We start from the raw sequence: 17312 nt of genomic DNA on the forward strand, positions 1-17312 counted from the left end.
TAATTCAAGCAATTTTTAATCCAAGAGTTTTATATGCATATAGATGTAATCTTAGATACCAATCTCATTTTCTTTTGTTTTAAAATCATATAAAAATCAACATAAGTTACTTCTAGTGGTTAATTTAAGGATTTTAATTTAATTATTTAATTAATGTTTTGTTGAAATAGAAAATTTAATTTCATTAATGAGATCATCTTTAAAAGGTAAAGCATTATCTTGGTCAGGACTAGAAATTAATATACTAGATTTTCCATATTTTGGTAGTATGATATTGTCCCTTTTATAACAAAATAATTATTCATTTAACAAAAATTTCTTGAGAATCTGTAGTGGACCTGGCATTTTGCTATATCCTAAATGCAAAGGTGAACATAATACTCTTGCTGTTATGAAGATTACAAGTTTATTGGAAAACAAAGATATACATATGAATTAACCGGGGCGATTTTGAACCCTGTCTTCCACCAGACATTTGGCAGTGTCTGGAGATATTCTTGGGTGTCATGACTTGAGTCAGAGTACTCCTGGCAGGTAGTGAGAAGCCAAGGATACTGTTACATCTGCTACAGTGATGTTAAGACATCCTATAATAGTTATCTAGTCTAAAGTGTCAATAGTGCTGACGCTGATAAACCTTGATCTCAACATAGCACATTTTAGAACTGCTATTATAGAACAGTGCAGAGACTCTGGTGGAAATAGAATAGGAAATGGTCAACTCCATGGGCAGGAAGTGTTGTCTTGATAAAGGAATATCTGAAAGAAGAGTATGTGTGAGCTGACTCTGGAAGGATTGAATGGAGAGATGTTCCTGATAAGAGGGTGTGGAGTTGGGAAGAGGAACTTTCCATACTGAGGCAGCAACATGAGCAAAGGAATGAATGTGTGAAATCCCTTTTCATCTTTTGGAACATAAGTGCAGGGTGCGTAGAATGGGTATGGAAGTAGAGAGATCTGAGGTTGGTAGGAATCTAGGTAAGTAGGAATCTTATCTCGGGGATTTTTCTTTCTTTTGTTCTATTTTGCTACATCATAGAGTTGGGTTTTCTTCTGAAAGATGTTGAAGATGATGAAGGACATGACATGATCAGGTGGCCTATTTGTAGGACTCATCAACGGCGATGTCAAATGTCATGGTTATTTAAAGAAACACAAAATCTTACATCATTTGATGACAGAAGAGGCACAGGAAGAAAATGTCCCCCAGTGGGGAAAAAGGATCACTACTTCTTTATCTGTCAATGTTTTGCTTCTGATTCTATACCTTTTAATTTATTGGTCAGAACTGTATCAAAGCAATAAAAACTCAAGCTTAATTTCATTTCTGTAGTTCCATAAATGCATTATGTTTCTGATTGGCTGACTCTCGCAGGACTAAGCTGCCATGTTGTGGCATTAGTTAGCACTGTCCTTTCTTAGAGGTTCTGTTTTCAGATTTCTGTTATGGAAATGCGATGAATTAAAAAAAAAATCTGCTGGGCACCCCGGGCCCAGCGGTTTAGCGCCTGCCTTCAGCCCAGAGCCTGATCCTGGAGAACCGGGATCGAATCCCACATCGGGCTCCCTGCATGGGGCCTGCTTCTCCCTCTGCCTGTGTCTCTGCCTCTTTCTCTCTTTGTGTCTCTCATGAATAAATAAAATTTAAAAACCTTAAAAAAAATTCTGCTTACAAAAAAAAAAAGACAGAAGTGAAATCTCAGCTGTAGTAAAACCTTGTTCTTTTATCTCAGTGGTTCTCAGCCCTGGATGTCCAGTAAGATCATTGAAAATGGGAAGGGAGGTGATTTTAGTGCTTGGGAGGCTTAGTGGCTGACTCTTGGTTGGAGCTCAGGTTGTGATCTCAGACCTGGGATAGAGCATCATGTTGGCCTCTGCCCTGGGCTCTGTATTGGGTTCCAGGTTCAGTGGGGAGTCTGCTTGAGGATTCTCTCCCTTTCCTTCTGCCCTTCCCCCTGTTCCTGCTCTCTCTCTCTCACTCTCATAAATAAATAAATAAATAAATAAAATTTTTTTAAAAAAGAATCACTGAGGGAAGAGATTTGGGTATCTGTATTTCTTAAAACTCCCTATGTTAACTCAGGGAACTGTGTTATGAATACAAAATATTAACCTCACATTTTTTATTTGGTCTTTCAATGATTTATTTTTGGTTTTTCTCCAGTAAATATATCTTCATATTTCTCAAAAATTTTTGAGTATATGCTATTAAAAGCTGGTTTTCTAACAAGGAGGAACTAATCTATGATTTCTTATGTAAAATTCACAGAACAGATGAGTCTCACTAGCTAGAGAGATAACTAGAGATTTGAACATGGAGTTTGGAACAGTGATATTTACATTTTCCAACAGTCTTATTTTGTGCCGCCTGACTCTGATTGGTTGGTTAACATGGCTAATGAGCATGATGTAGTGAAAGTGAGGCAAGGAGTTTGATCTTCATGTAACCTATTCTCTGTTCTTGAGCTATAGATCACACATTTCATCCTAGACAACTGCCTTAAAAAGTGGGGTTTCTTGCTAAAGTGCTATGGGAGATTTAGTGTGTTCCCATGATTGCAACTGACAGAGCTCATCTCTGTAAAAAGTAACTAAAAATGCCAGTCCTAATCCTTTGTTAACTCAACAAAATAGTTATTAATTACCTGCTCTGTGCAAGGGGATGACATTTTTTTTTATCTGTCAGGAAACAAAAAAGAAAACAAGGTTCACTTCTCACCCTATGGATTATTTATAACATCATACCAGTGAGCAAAGAAGAAAACACTATCATTACAAATTGTCTTCTCTCCAGCTTCTTGATTATTTTCTTTTTCATTTCTTTTCTCTGTCATCAAAGCATTCCCTTTGTGGAAAAATTTTCTCTTAATTTCCTTCCTAATTTTCTCCTTCAATTCACAAACTTCCTTAAGTAAGTATCTATTGCCTCTACTTCCTTAATACATACTTTAAAAAATAAACATCCTCCTAAAATATAAACAAACTAATAATCAATCGCACTCTATAATCCTACTTTGAGTTCTTACTTACATCATGGGAAACATTTTTTCTCAGCATTTTTCTGTGGGTAGCTCAGTCTGGGAATGCTATTTTCCTTTCACTTGCTTCTTCTGTGAAGCCAATCAAAACATATTTGTGGGTAGAGATATTCAGCCCATGGGCACCATGTTGCTATCTTGTTCTGAGCCACTGGATTTCAGACTTTCCAGTATGACTCACAGTCAGATATTTTACATTGTAATCTAATATATACTCATCCAAACACATGTACATAGTATATATACATTTTACGAAAATATTCCATTTTACCCTATTCCATTCTATTCCATCCTATACTATCCCATCCTACTCTATCTCATGAAAAATGCTGTTCCTGAACCCACTAAACTAATATCCTAGCACAATATTTATTTTAAAAAGATTCTTCTAATCTAAACCCATGATTTTCTCCAGGGTCTGTGGAGTGTAGCATCCTCCTAAGAGTATCGCTGAAACTCTCAGGAGGTTTAGATAGTTTGAAAACAAAGCATTTTTTTTGTTGTTGTTGTTATTCAGTGAAGATTTGTGTTTAGTGAAGAGGAGTATTTTAGTTAAATTTTCGAATATCACAAAAATGAGACTATTTTATGAGACCTAATTTCTTCTTCTCATTTATATTTTATCCTTTTTTTAGTCATCCAATGAATGGACTGAAACACTCATTGAAATTTATTTGGCAATTAATTATGTATTACTGGGTGACATCTTTTGTGTCAATCTTTGGGTCAGAGACATTTTTGTTATGATGAGCCTCAGTTTTCAAACTGGTCTTGATGGAATATTTACCACAGTAGTGTGAGATAAACTCTCCTGAAGAAGTGGGATCTCCATGTCTTAAGGATTTATGTTTAATTTTACCAAAGACCTTGATTTACTAGCTATGATACAACATTATCTGTAATCCTTCTGCTTACCTTCTTCTTTCTGTTCACCTGCTTCCCACTCACTTGTTGACTAGGATCCACAATAAGGACCTTACCTACTGTGGCCCGCAGGCATCTCTACATCTTGCTTGGTGCTTTGGATCCCAGAACCATTTTGGTTTATGAGACAGAAGCTAAAATGCTATAACTAGAGTTATATCTTATATTCCTAGCACTGGCTATTGCAAGGGCTATGATTTTGTTAGAATTGTGTCCATCTCATTGAAGACACAAAAGCTCATAAGCTCTCTTCTTAAGAAGTGATAACTATCCTCCCCTTCAGAACTCTTCATTCTTCAATGTCTTGACATCATTGACTTTGATCCTATAAATAAATTCTGCTTTTCTGTAATGCTACTAGAAAAAGGGTGAAATATTTTTCAAACCTTCTGTAACCTAATTATAATTATTTAGTCAGTTATATTGTACAAGTCCTTACTTTATAGATGACAGGAGAGTCCATTAGAGGCAAAGTGGGTTATCTAAATTACTTCAGTTAGAATGAATTAGGTGTAGGTCACTTGATTTTGAGTTTTTGTTATGATAAATTTATAATATAAAAGAGATCAAAAGAATAGCATAAGCTTTAACGTTTTGCCATAGTTCTTGCACACACACACACACACACACACACACACACTTTTTTGGTGAGAAATCATTTTAAAACAGAAATACAACTGCTACTTGGAAATCAGGACTAATGTTTAATTCTTTCCTTTTAATTACTGATTTTCAGAGTAAGGATTTAATATAGTGACCACCTCCAGTGATCTATGAGTGGTCTTTTTAATTTATAAAATAGGAGCAATTAATATGGAACTAACTGCAATGTTCCATATGAGGATTTAAATTTTAGATTATCCCCGATTTCAACACTGATTCTTAACTAAAGCTTTTGTGTAACATTCTACTTGATCTGATTGGCTAAAACTTTTGTTGATCTTATTTTATCATGGTCAAAGTATCATATTTTGCATATGTGATTTTGTTATCAAACATCTAACTTAGAAATATTAGAAATTGTTACTTCAGGAGCTGCTTTTAGTTATGTTCTTTTGTGTTATCTATAATAAGCATGCATTACCTGGGAAAATCATTTAGCCACTTGGCATCAATTCCCACATCTAAGAAAACAAAGGCAGCTCTGTTGTTTCAATGTACTCCTCAGAGTGATGTCATGAAGGTTAATATTACATTCTCCCAAATAGCTCAACAAATAATAATAAAAAAATGAACATTAATGAGAACAGGGTTGAAAATGTATTTGAGGCAGAAAGAACAAAGTGCTATTATAAATTATCAGCAGCCTATTTTATTTTGTGATTATTGCTTCCTGAAAGCCTTTGAGACCTTTGAGAAACAAAAATGTAGATGCAAGGAGGAACAAATAAAAGTATAAAACCAATTACAACTTATTTATTTTTTTAATATAATTTTACTTTACCAGAAGAAGGACAGAGAGGTCCAAAAGTAGAAGGGTTAATGCTTTCCCTTAACAACATTGAGATTAATCTGTGAGGCTCCTGCTGATTTTTATTTCTTATAAAATGACAAGAGATAGATACGAGGGTGTTCTGATACCCCATCAGTTGATGTGGAGACAGCAGGAAGGCAGCAGATATCTAACACCTCCTAATTTTGTAAAGCCTAAATTCTGATAAGGGGGGTGATTTTAGAAAGAAGGACCTGATGAATTTATCACAATTTTCTCCTCCAGTTCTTAAAACATGGTTTCTTTGGCTTTTGATACTGGAAGTCCTATTAGTCCTCTTCCCGTCAAATACTTCTCTGTGCACATGAACTAACTGAGAGTAAGACACATTATGTGACTTCTCCAGGACCACACAGACAATTAGTGATAGAACGAGAACCAGAGCCCAAAGATATGGTTGTATTTAATCAGAAGTATGCTAGCATATGCTACATAATGTTGCATTATATGAATTAATAGGCAATGTGGAAACAAAAATATCTCAGTGAGTCTCTAGAAGGAAGTTGTGAGTAGGCCTAGCCTATAATTTCTGATGGTAAAACAATTTTTTTTTCTAAGAAATTTTTCATTATCCCAAGGTCATAAAAAATTCTTCTAAATTCTAGAAGTTTTCATATTGTTGTTGTAATTATTTGAAGCTAAAATGTTTCCCCTCTGATTAAAAACTTTTTGAGGACTGAAACATATATTCAGAAATGCATATTCTGAGCATTTAGTGAAGTCACATCAAACTGGAATTTATCATCAACAAATTCCACTATATAATCTTGGGGAAAAAAGAGAGAAAAATGAATTAATTTCAATAATATTTTTAATCTTCTGTTATTCCAGTCAATGAATTGATTTATGACTGTGTAAATGTGAGACAGACTACATCAAACTGATATCCTTCAGTTGATCTCCGTTCCCCTGTAATTATCTGGTTGTAAGCATCTCAATATGTGGTATATAAACTTAGTGTTTAAAGATTTGAATTCTATGTCTAACATGGCCTCTGAAGCAAAACAACTGCTTATTTTGGGTTTAGTGTGAGCTTTTTTTTTCTGTTGCTGTATATTGAATAATTGAAAAATATATTCTGAGGTGTTTAAAGATTAACACTCAATTAGAGTTACAAATGGTCAAACCTAGGTTATTCTTAAAGATTTTAAGCTCAAATTATGAGGTTTTATCTGTAAGTTCTAGCAGACCTTATAATCTTTAATGTCTTTGAGTAATATAATATTTGATTTTATATGCAAAAGTAGTTAATTGACATACTGAAAAGGAAATAAGATATATCAGATTTTTATCAGAGGAAGTTTAGTATGTTCATAGGAGTTATCTGTTATAAAAAATCCTAAGTATTCAACTAATGCTCAAAGATAAAAAATAGATTTTTAAATGCATTCAATTTTATGTTTTAAGTATCTCAATAATATATATAATCTTGGAAGCATGTCAATTTTGCATAAAACGTCTAAATTATTTACTCAATTACACATCTTAAGTCAGAATAAAAGAACTAACATTAGTTAAATAGGTCAAATTCCCTAACATATTAATTACAAAGAATACCAACATGCATTAGTTCCTTTAACACAAAGAAATGATCTGTAATTTTTGATTATCTTAAATATTTCTATGCCTACATATTCCTAGATTTAGGATATACTAACCCACTCAGAAAGCATTATCTTATAAGCTAACAGCAATTGCTTATTAGAGGTTTTGACTGGGACAATGGATAGATTCTTACTTGCAACCATCATGCAACATACCTTTATTTATTTTCTTTACAAGGACATGATAAATTAGGGAAGAGTTTGGTCCCATTGTTGTTATAGCCCACATAAGTCATCCAGCCCATATAACCCACATTTCTAACATTCTCTAGATTCCTGTTACCCATTACCCAATTTTTTTTCTCTGCAACTCCAATGATAGTTTTAACATTTGATTACATTTGGTCTTTATTGACTCTAAGATATATGAATGAATTTTTCCAGCTTTAAATATTTCTGATTTTTACAGAATCTTGTACTTTCTCCTATTATTTTGGTCTGGTATGACAACAGAATTCTTATGGACATGAAAGGATATCAGAGCAGTGAGGTCTCTGTATTACAAGAGTCTAAAGGGATATAACAACCCAAATACAATACATAAACCTTTGCATTTAGTTATATTATCTCTTTAGTCTCTTTTTTTCTGGATCTTGGATTGGAGAAAAACAGCTGTAAAATATATTTCCAGTGAATTGGGGAAATCCGAATATAGAATTCATATTAGATATTCTTATGAATTAACTATAGTTTTATTCAGTTTAGTAATGGTATTGTGGTTATGTGAAAAAGGTCTTTTTCATATATGTGTTGAAATATTAAGAATAAAAATGTCTAAAATTTAATATCAAACGATACAGTAATCACCATCACCACAACAATAAATGGATAGACTGATAAAAAAAATAAACCAAAAATATGAGAGAAATAATATCTGATTGGAATCAAGATTTGATTAGAATCTCAAGGCTGTGTTAGATTTGGTGGTGTCCTCAGTTTCTGAGATTATGAGCCTGATTACACAGATTTCATTTCCAAAGATAGTAATCTATTCAGTTTTGAGAAGCAAAACTAGCCATGAAGAGCTTAAGGATAACGTGTTTCTCTACACAGGGTTTTGTATGCAGAATTAGTTTGCATCTTAGATACCTCCAAATGAATTTTTTGTCACTTCTCTTTAAGTGAACTTAAATTACAGAAGAGACCATTATTGCCTATGGCACGAAACATTGAATCTTGCCATTTCGAGATAACTGGTTTAAAATTTAGTCACTGCTGGTTTAAGACTTAGTTACTTTGGGGTTAACTATTCATAGTAAAAATTCTTCTGTCTGTACATATGATATTTAGATAAGACCTATGATAACCAATAGAGGCTTGCTTTTGCAACTTAAAACAAGATTGAAATACTGCCTTTTACTAGTGCTCCATCTTTCATGATACGTAAGATTTGGTTGCATTGCATTTGGACTAATCCCCTGATACCTTGGTCCCTTCTCCACCCTGCTGCCATGACAATAAATACTTCTTCCAAATTTTTATCATCTCAATATACGAAGCCACCATTTAGTTGGTTGACCAAGACACACACTTGAGAGTCCTCGATTTCTCTCACTCACTCTGCACCTAGAATTCAACATTGAGTCCTATTATTTCCTGTTCAAAATAATATCTTAAATTTATTTACTTTACTCCTGGCATTACAATCCTTGCCCTCAACTCAAAGGCCTTCAATGGCTTCCCATTCCATCTAGGTAAGATGGTTTACCATGGTCTGTCTCCTGGCCTTACCTTTATACTTACCTCCTGGCCCTTTCCTCCTTGCTCAGCATCATGGAACTTCTTTCAAATTCCACCAAATAGGGGTGCCTGGGTGGTTCAGTCACTTAAGCATATCCCTTCAGCTCAAGTCATGATCTCAGGGTCCTGAGATTTAGCCCTACCTTAGGCTTCCTGCTCAGTGGGGAGTCTGCTTCTCCCTCACCCCCTGCCTTGATCCCCCAGTTTGTGCTCTCTTGTTCACTCTCACTCTCTCTCTTAAGTAAATAAATGAAATCTTTTTAAAAACCCTCAGATTCCCAAAATATTAACTGTTTTAACATTTTAGAACCTGTGGTTACGCAATGAGCTCTACCTGGAGTGCTGCTCTTTACAGACTTCACTTAAGTCCTTCAATTCTTATCAACTATGGCACATTGCAGGAAGTCTTTACTTGGCACCCCCTATCTATATTAGGTTCTATGTTTTGCTTTCTTGAGGCATCCTTTTCTTTCATAGCACTTACCAAATATATTTTTTGTGTATGCAATTATTACATTACTGACTATTTCCTTCTCTAGTCCAGTCTATAAACTGAGGGTAAGGGCCATGCTTGTTTTGGTCACCACTGGATTCCCAATATCCTGAGTCTGAAACGTAGAAACTACTCAATAAAAATTTGTGAAATGAGGGACACCTGGGTGACTCACTGGTTGAGCATCTGCCCTCAGCACAAGGCATGATCCAGGGGTCCTGGGATCCAGTCTCGCATTGGGCTCCCTGCTTGGAGCCTGCTTCTCCCTCTGCCTATGTTTCTGCCTCTCTCTGTGTATCTCTCATGAATAAATAAATAAAATCTTTAAAAAATAAAAATGTGTGAAATGAATAAATAAAATAAATGAATTAATTAAGAGGAATTTGAAATAGTGGGGGTTCTCTTATTCTTATTCTCTTATTCTTGGCAAGAGTTGACCAGCATATGTAGTTATCTTGCCATTATCATTATTGGTACCCATGCAAATACTTTTGATTTTTTAGAAGTGTGTTGATATTCAGCCAAAATATGTCAGTTTGGTGTCTCTTCTGATTGGCTGGTTCTTGTGTTGTGTCCTTTCATAAATATTTTGTATATTATCTCCATTAAGAAAGAAACATTTTCATTTGGAAATAATCATACTCATTGCCAATTATTTAGTTAATTACAGGGAAATGGGCATTTAAAATAAATAAATTGTCATTTTACTATTAATTTGTTATCACTGTACTTCATGAAAAGTGAGAGGAAGTTTATATACTAACATGTCTTCAAAGCTGCTTCAGGAGAATAAAATGTACACATATCTTGAAAGTGAAACTGGTGCATTATTTAAAAAAGGCTTTTAGAGTGACTTAGTTCAATCTGTCAGCACCCCCAAAACTAAGATGTTAGAATAAATGTTTAAGCTAAACACTGTAGATCATTTAAATTCTATGGATTACTCAAGAAAACCCTCAACAGAAAGACAAATGAGAAAGGCGGGCAAAGGGAAATGAATGAATACTCTGTGTCAGAGAAAATTGGAGTGGGTTTTTCTCTTAGGAACAGCCTTGAGCATTCATATTTTCTCATGGTATGTATCAGCATCTTTAGTCATAAAATTTCTGGGTATCTTCTTGATGGCTAAACATATATCCTTCTTGGAGGCATTATTCTGAAACTACATGGTACATTTTATTCTTTGTTTAGCAAGACAAGGAAGGACACTCTTTGTTAAAGAATGTATATGTACATCATAATGGATATTTCTGATGGAAGTTTTATTTTTTTTACCTTTCCTTTTATTATCTATGTTGCCTTTAATGTCCAAGTGGAACATACAGAATTTCAATCTAGACATCCCATCAGAAAATCTGTTTCTTCATTAGACAGTCATGGTTTCCAGCACTTTAAAACTGGTGGCTGTGGAAGGTGAACTAATATGTCCTTTGGCTAGAAGCATGACTGTGTAATGCTTTTTAGACTTCACTGAGCAGGACAGTTGCCTACCTGGGCAAATTCAGTGCCTTTTTGCTGCAGCTCTTACCTGGGTCTCGTTGGTTGCTTCAAAGGGCTTTATTCCTTTAACTTAAACACTGATCTCTGCTAAAACACACATATTTCTTCTCCTCCACTTTCCTGGGAACTCTTTAGACTATTTCCAGTCATTTAAAGTATAATGACCTGTTTCTGATCTTTTCTGAGGGGCAGGTGATACAGAAACACCAGGAATGAGGTTATGCCCCCTGTAGAAGCCAGGAAGCCTGTGCAAAGCAGGTGGCCAATAAATTTGGAGGAGGGCTGACAATGAGAGAATTCGGGCAATCACTCATGCCAAAGACCCATTTCGTCTTTTTTAAATCTGTAGGATGAGGATCAGCCTTACTTCAGCGAAAAAATGCCTAAGTCTTAGCATGACAAACATTTGAAAAGATGATTTTTGAATTTTCCATTTTTCTTCTCAACTAGAACAGTATCATACAGATGGTCTATATGAATGCAATAAAATTAAGGAAATACAAAACTGACAAATGGTTGAACCCATTTGTTTCTGTAAAAGTTACTTCTTGAGAGTAGATAAAAGCACTTTGAATACGTTCACTTTTTCTCAGGTCACAGGGGTGCTATTTAATAAATTACTTTTCTCAGGCACTAAGGGCCACTTTTATTCATTTGAAAAGGTTAATGTGCTTGTTCTAAATGTCCATGTTTTTCCCAGAGAATAATTTATGCACTAAAAGTCTGTTTTGCTTGGGAAATGCCTAAACAGTGTACAAAAAAGTGAAGTACAAGTTAAAAAGAGTTAGACCTGGCAGTTCATAACTAAAGTAGTTTTTTCATTTATACATGTTGTTGATATATCCGGGACCACCCCATTTAAAATTTCAATACTCCCATCCTTCTACCCCAGGACTTCCTATCATTCTTTTTGCTCTATTTTTCTCCATAGTCCTTATCACAAATACACTCTGTATTTTACTTATGCATATTGTTTTCTTCTGACTTCCCTTACTAGAATGTAAGTTCTAGGCAGACAAGAAATTTTCAGCAGTCTTCCTCTCTGGATAGTACCAGGCATATGTAAACACCGAGTAATATTTAATAAATGAATGCAGAAATAGATCTATCTTGATCAAATTTACTAAGTAATTGCCGTTTTTCCTTCGGAGTAGCATAGGATTGCTTTCTAGAAGGAAATACCATGTGATTGTTATCTGTTTAACCTTGGGCAAGTTACTTAGCATTTCTGTGCCATAGTTTTTTATCCCCAGAATAAGACAAAAAAATTACCTGTCTCAGGATTAGATAATATATATAAAGTGCTTGAAAAAAACATTGTGGCATATAATCAGTCCTTAAAACTCACTATATTATCATTAAGTCAATCTGTGAAAAGAATAATATCCTTTATGGCATTCATTGCCTAGGTGAAATAGTCATGACAATTATGTAGATATTAAAGGTATTTTTTTTGCCTCAATCATTAGAACTGTTTAGTTCAAGGCATTATGTTATGCATGTTATTAATATAATTTGCTTTCTGAAAATTATCAGAGCATTAATTTTATTTATTTGACAAACTTCAGTAAAATCAAACAGAACAGTGTAATAATTCCAAGGGTCAAGCTTGGTTTTGAATTCTACTCTGTCATTTACTAGATCTGTGACCCTGAGCAAGTCAATGAAAAACCTTAGGCTCCAGTTTCTACATTTGTAACATGGGTTAAAAAAAAATCTGTGTTAGTAGTTTAATATTAAATACAGCACAGTTCCTGGCACATAGCAGATCTCAATAAAAAGAAGGTCAAAAAATGATAATTGAATATGCAAAATTATAGAACAGTATTTATGACAGAGCTTATAAACACTGTTATATACATTAGAAAATTGAATGAGAACTTAAAATGAAATTACATTTTTCTGACTCATGGTCAATCTTAAGCAAATAAATCAGAATTTCTGTTTTGGAAGAAGATACCATTCTAAAAAGAAAAATAAATATGAGAAATATGGATATATTTGACAGCAAATCACTTAGCCCATGATTTCCTTTGTATTGCTATGTATAAAACACAGAGCCTATTAATATCAGCTTAAGAGATGCGAGTGTCTCTTTTTTAAAATTAACACCTCTAAGTTTCTTAAAATTCAGTGTTGTTCGTATAATTCTCCTCTCCCTCCTTTATTCCCACAATTTAAATTTATGAAGATACCTTAGTATCTAAGTAGTATCTTAGTATCTAAGAAGCATGTACAAAAACCTTGTGCACACTTGTCTTCAAGGTTTTTGTTATCTAAGAATTTAGTATTAATGTTTTGGATTATTGGCTGTGTTAGGCAGTCCTGCACACCGTTGTCATCACCAATGTTGGGGCATTGGTTGCTGCATTTAGTTATGGTGGAGAAGATGGGAAATGCCTTTGCTCAAGCAGTTTGTTGGAGCCATGATGGGACAGCAAGCACCATATGTCACATCAGAGTGGATGATAGGAATCAGGTGCTACTTTGTGATGTGAGGCTCAACTAAGCTTTTTTAGGCAGAGGACTGGAGTACAGAATTATACTTGCCTAGAATTATACTTGTCTAGGAGCCAGGGAGCCTGAGCAAACAGGACCTTATGCTTTAATGAATGTAAAGATACTATTTGAGTACTCAAAGATACTATTTGAATGTATCTCAAAATAGTCCCAAATATCAGGTAATACCATTTCAGGAAAGAACTTTAGGAACTGTGGCAAGACAGCATTACTAAGCTTGCTTCTGTGAGTTGGTGATGTCCAGGGTTACTGTGTGCAGAGGAAATGATGAGATGGGATTGAGGGTGGGAAGGTTACAAGTTAATAGTACATCATTTTGTTTTAATGTGCAGTTGGACTATAAAGAGTCTCTCAATGTCTTAATAAGTCTTTTAGGGATCAAAATGTGGATACCTAAACAGGAGATGTAGACGTCCTTTAAAAATCTCCTGCTTAATGTACCTTAATATTAACACACAGATCAGTACAAATGCCATTATAAATAGAATAATGTCATTCAACTAATCAGAGCTTCCAGTAGCTCATGGAACATCTTTATGTTGAGCAATCTAGCTCTGGAGCATGTGGCTTAGCCAAAGCACAAGCCCTGTCACTGTCTTTATTGGATCTACTTGTTAAAGTACAACTTTCACATCAATATGTGGTGACCCTGAAACTGATATTTCAGTGTCTTCTGTATGTCCAGACTATGCTATGGTTTTTATGCACCTATAGTTTATAGTATTGTGACCATCATCTTGATTTTCAAATAACAAATCTAGAGAATTATTAGGGAAAGGTTGAGTCCATATATGCCAATATGATCAAAAATTATTTCATCAAAAATATTTATTAGGAGTTTTAATCTTCACAACAGTACTGTGAGTCTTATTTAAAGTATAGGGGAGAGAGGAGAACCTCAAATCTGATCTAAAAGTTGTAAAGCTTAAAATTTAAAAAATAGATAATAAAATTTTAAAAAGTTGTAAAGCTAAGACTTTGCCACCTCTATTGGTAGGCTGTTTCAAATAGCATGAATTTGTCATCCATTTTTGGTAAACGTGGATGTGTCCCATTTAGTCTATAGTAATAATTCTCAGTTTTCCCAATTAGGGCCTTTTCTCTATTTTTAAAAAATAATTTTCTCCCTCATAATGCCCATATTATAAAATACATCTTTTAATCAGATTGCATCAACTATATAAGAATTTGTTTATCCATTTCAGATGAAAAGATCTATTAAAGATCTATTAATTCATAGGGTACCTGGGTGGCTCGGTTGGTTAAGGGCTGGACTCTTCTTTTCAGCTCAGGTCATGATCTCAGGGTGATAAAATAAACCCTGTGTTGGGCTCCATGTTGGGGTGAAGCTTGCTTAAGATTCTTTCTCCCTCTCCTTTTGCCCCTCTCCCTGCTCATGCTTTCTCTCTCTCTCAAAAAATCTAGTAATTAATAAATTTAAAGAAAAGCAACTGATGGTAAATAGCAACCAAAATAATTTATTTAATAATAGATGATAGGTAGTGTGTGCAGTAAACATTACCAGAAAGACCTGGAGTTGAATTCTGGTTTCTCCACTTATTTTCTATGCTACTTAAACTTCCTGAGACATATTTGTCCCTCTCTGTGCATGGAGTAATAATTCCAGTCTCATCTAATTATTTTAAGACATATAATGAGAAATAATAGCAAATGATCTGGCTCACAGTGCCTTCTTTGTAAATAGTGTCCACTCGGTAAGTGCTATTTTTCTTCTGTGAAAGAAGATAAAAGCTAGAAAGTGTTTCAGAATAAAAATCATTCATTGATGAAAATTCCTGACTCCCTGAATCCCAAGAGATGGAAGATTTTTCTAGATTAGAAGACAACAATGTGAGTCTAGAGTCTCCAATGCCTTGTGGGAATCATGGGGACCCATCATGAGAAGGGCATGGCAGGGCATATCTAAGTTTGTGCGGGATAGGATGTACAGCTCAGAAACAAGTTGCTCTCTTTCCTACCAATATTTCCAAGACTCCAAAAGAGCAAAGCTTTCTTAACACTTAACACTTCTTTGAAATGTCTTGAGGAGCTAGACAATGATGGTATTTATAGATGGGGCCAAGAGAGCCCAGGGTCTGGGTCAGCCATTTGTGTGAACTTTTAGTTGACCCAATGTCTTAGGGAATTAGAAGTAACCAGACATATGGCTGTTCTCCTTAAAGTCATGAGGTTGGTGCCTGAGTAGTATGTTATAATGCTGAAGGAAGGAAGCTCCTGTTGAATTAATATTTTTCAATCTATTTTTAAGAGTAAACTCATGCCTTCCTTTCCCACATCCTTACCAAAGTGACTTTGTTCACCATAAACTTGTTATACTAAAATGATGGTTCAAAAAAGCAAGATGTATTTCCTTCCTTTTGCTAAAGACTTGATTAATCATCTAAGGGCAGATCTTTAAGGGCAGCTAAAATACCACCCCCCAAACCCCAAGCTTTTAAAATGCACTAAATTATTTGAGCAAACCATTTACAATTTTATTTTCTTTTTGCTTTTTACACACAGACCAAAACCACCAACCCAAAAGATTTTTTTTTTCAGTGCACAAACTGCCCTGAGCCTCAGTTGGGTGCTCTGGGAGATCTGGCCAAAAATGGGGCATCCAGGAATAAAAATATTAAGCACCAGACTGACTGGTGTTTAATTATCAAAGTCAGTTCATATTTATTTGTTCAACACATGATGACAACATAAAAAATCGTTTTCCATTACTTTTGCCTAAGAATGCACGGTGTTCATTTATCTGTATCAGTCCTATTTTACCCACCAATGAAGAGTCATTGGTGGAATCATGATGTCAGTCCACAAATAGTATTTTCCTATTTTTCCTTTTGCTTTATCCCTGTGTTTCCTGAAAAAAACAACAACAATAAAAAGATATACAAACTACTGATTTTGAGAAGTAGCACTAGTCTGGAATTTATTTGATAAAAAAATTTTTATTTTTTTAGGGAAAATTTTTCCTGACATTATTAAGCCATGTAGACTATGGAAAATTCTTTGAGAATCAAGTATCAAGTGTTAAATCCCTCTTAATTTACAGATATTGGTATTTTAAAGTATAGAGCTGTCTCTACATTGGTCAGTTTGTCTAGCTATGCTGTTCTAATATGGTAAATATTTGGTTTGAGTTCTTCTTATTTATAATACACTTTCTTTGCAAATTTTATGACTTTCATTTAGTTCTTCCCCTACAAAAGTCTGGATTTGTCACCCTTACCAAACTGATGCCAAAGAATGGAAATAATTTTCAAATATCATAACTGAAACTTCTGTCTTGTTGCTGATAATTATTTCTCATAATCCTTAGGCTTTAAATGAGCTTTGCCTGCATGGATACAGCCTGCCAGCCCACCCAACAGTGAGTTCAGATCAGCCTCAGTCTTTCCAGCAAGAAAGAGTGAAGGCTGGTGATGTACACATGATAAGAACTCTTTTCTAGGTTTTGCAATGGAACGAATATGGTTGCTGTTGCTTCTAACAATTGGAGTGCTTCTGGGGTCTGCTCAGTTTAATGGCTACAACTGTGATGCCAACCTCCACAGTAGATTTCCTGGTAAGTCTGAACCTAGTCTTTTCTCTAATTGTATCTGGAAAGAGTGATTGTGTTTGAATAGTAAGGCACTTGAATACATATGGAAAATGGAGGGAGGGGATATCCATCTACATTAAGTGGATATTAACAAATGGCAAATGACAAAAGACATTTTTCTGGAGTTGTAATTTATATCCACATTAGCATACAAAGTGTTCATCATAGTTAATATTATTATAATGGCTGCTCACAAATGTGAAAAATATTGGCTATTGGGTGATAGAATTGGGAGAGGCTAATTTCATCAAAATTTGCCTAATTGATGCCCTTTTCTTCCTCATAAGTTAATTCGGACTTTCAAAACTGCCCTATATGCTAATAGATTTACTTAGGAATAATACTTAAGAAAAGAATTGTGAAATATTGTGTATACTCAAAAATATTATTT

General features: G+C 34.5%; 1 protein-coding gene across 2 annotated transcripts in view; it reads left to right on the top strand.

The window, feature by feature from the left end:
- ZPLD1 (zona pellucida like domain containing 1) overlaps positions 1–17312 on the top strand; it is a 74145-nt gene that overhangs the window by 13730 nt on the left and 43103 nt on the right. The window contains exons 2-3 of one of the 2 annotated variants that reach the window (XM_025989992.2): positions 16640–16690; positions 16772–16885. In XM_025989992.2, coding sequence (XP_025845777.1) covers positions 16780–16885 — 106 coding nt within the window. In that variant the 5' untranslated portion in view covers positions 16640–16690; positions 16772–16779. The remainder of the gene's footprint in view (positions 1–16639; positions 16691–16771; positions 16886–17312) is intronic. The other variant, XM_072722292.1, reaches the window with a different exon arrangement.

This window comes from Vulpes vulpes, chromosome 1 (genome assembly GCF_048418805.1).
Source record: "Vulpes vulpes isolate BD-2025 chromosome 1, VulVul3, whole genome shotgun sequence".
Classification (NCBI taxonomy): domain Eukaryota; kingdom Metazoa; phylum Chordata; class Mammalia; order Carnivora; family Canidae; genus Vulpes; species Vulpes vulpes.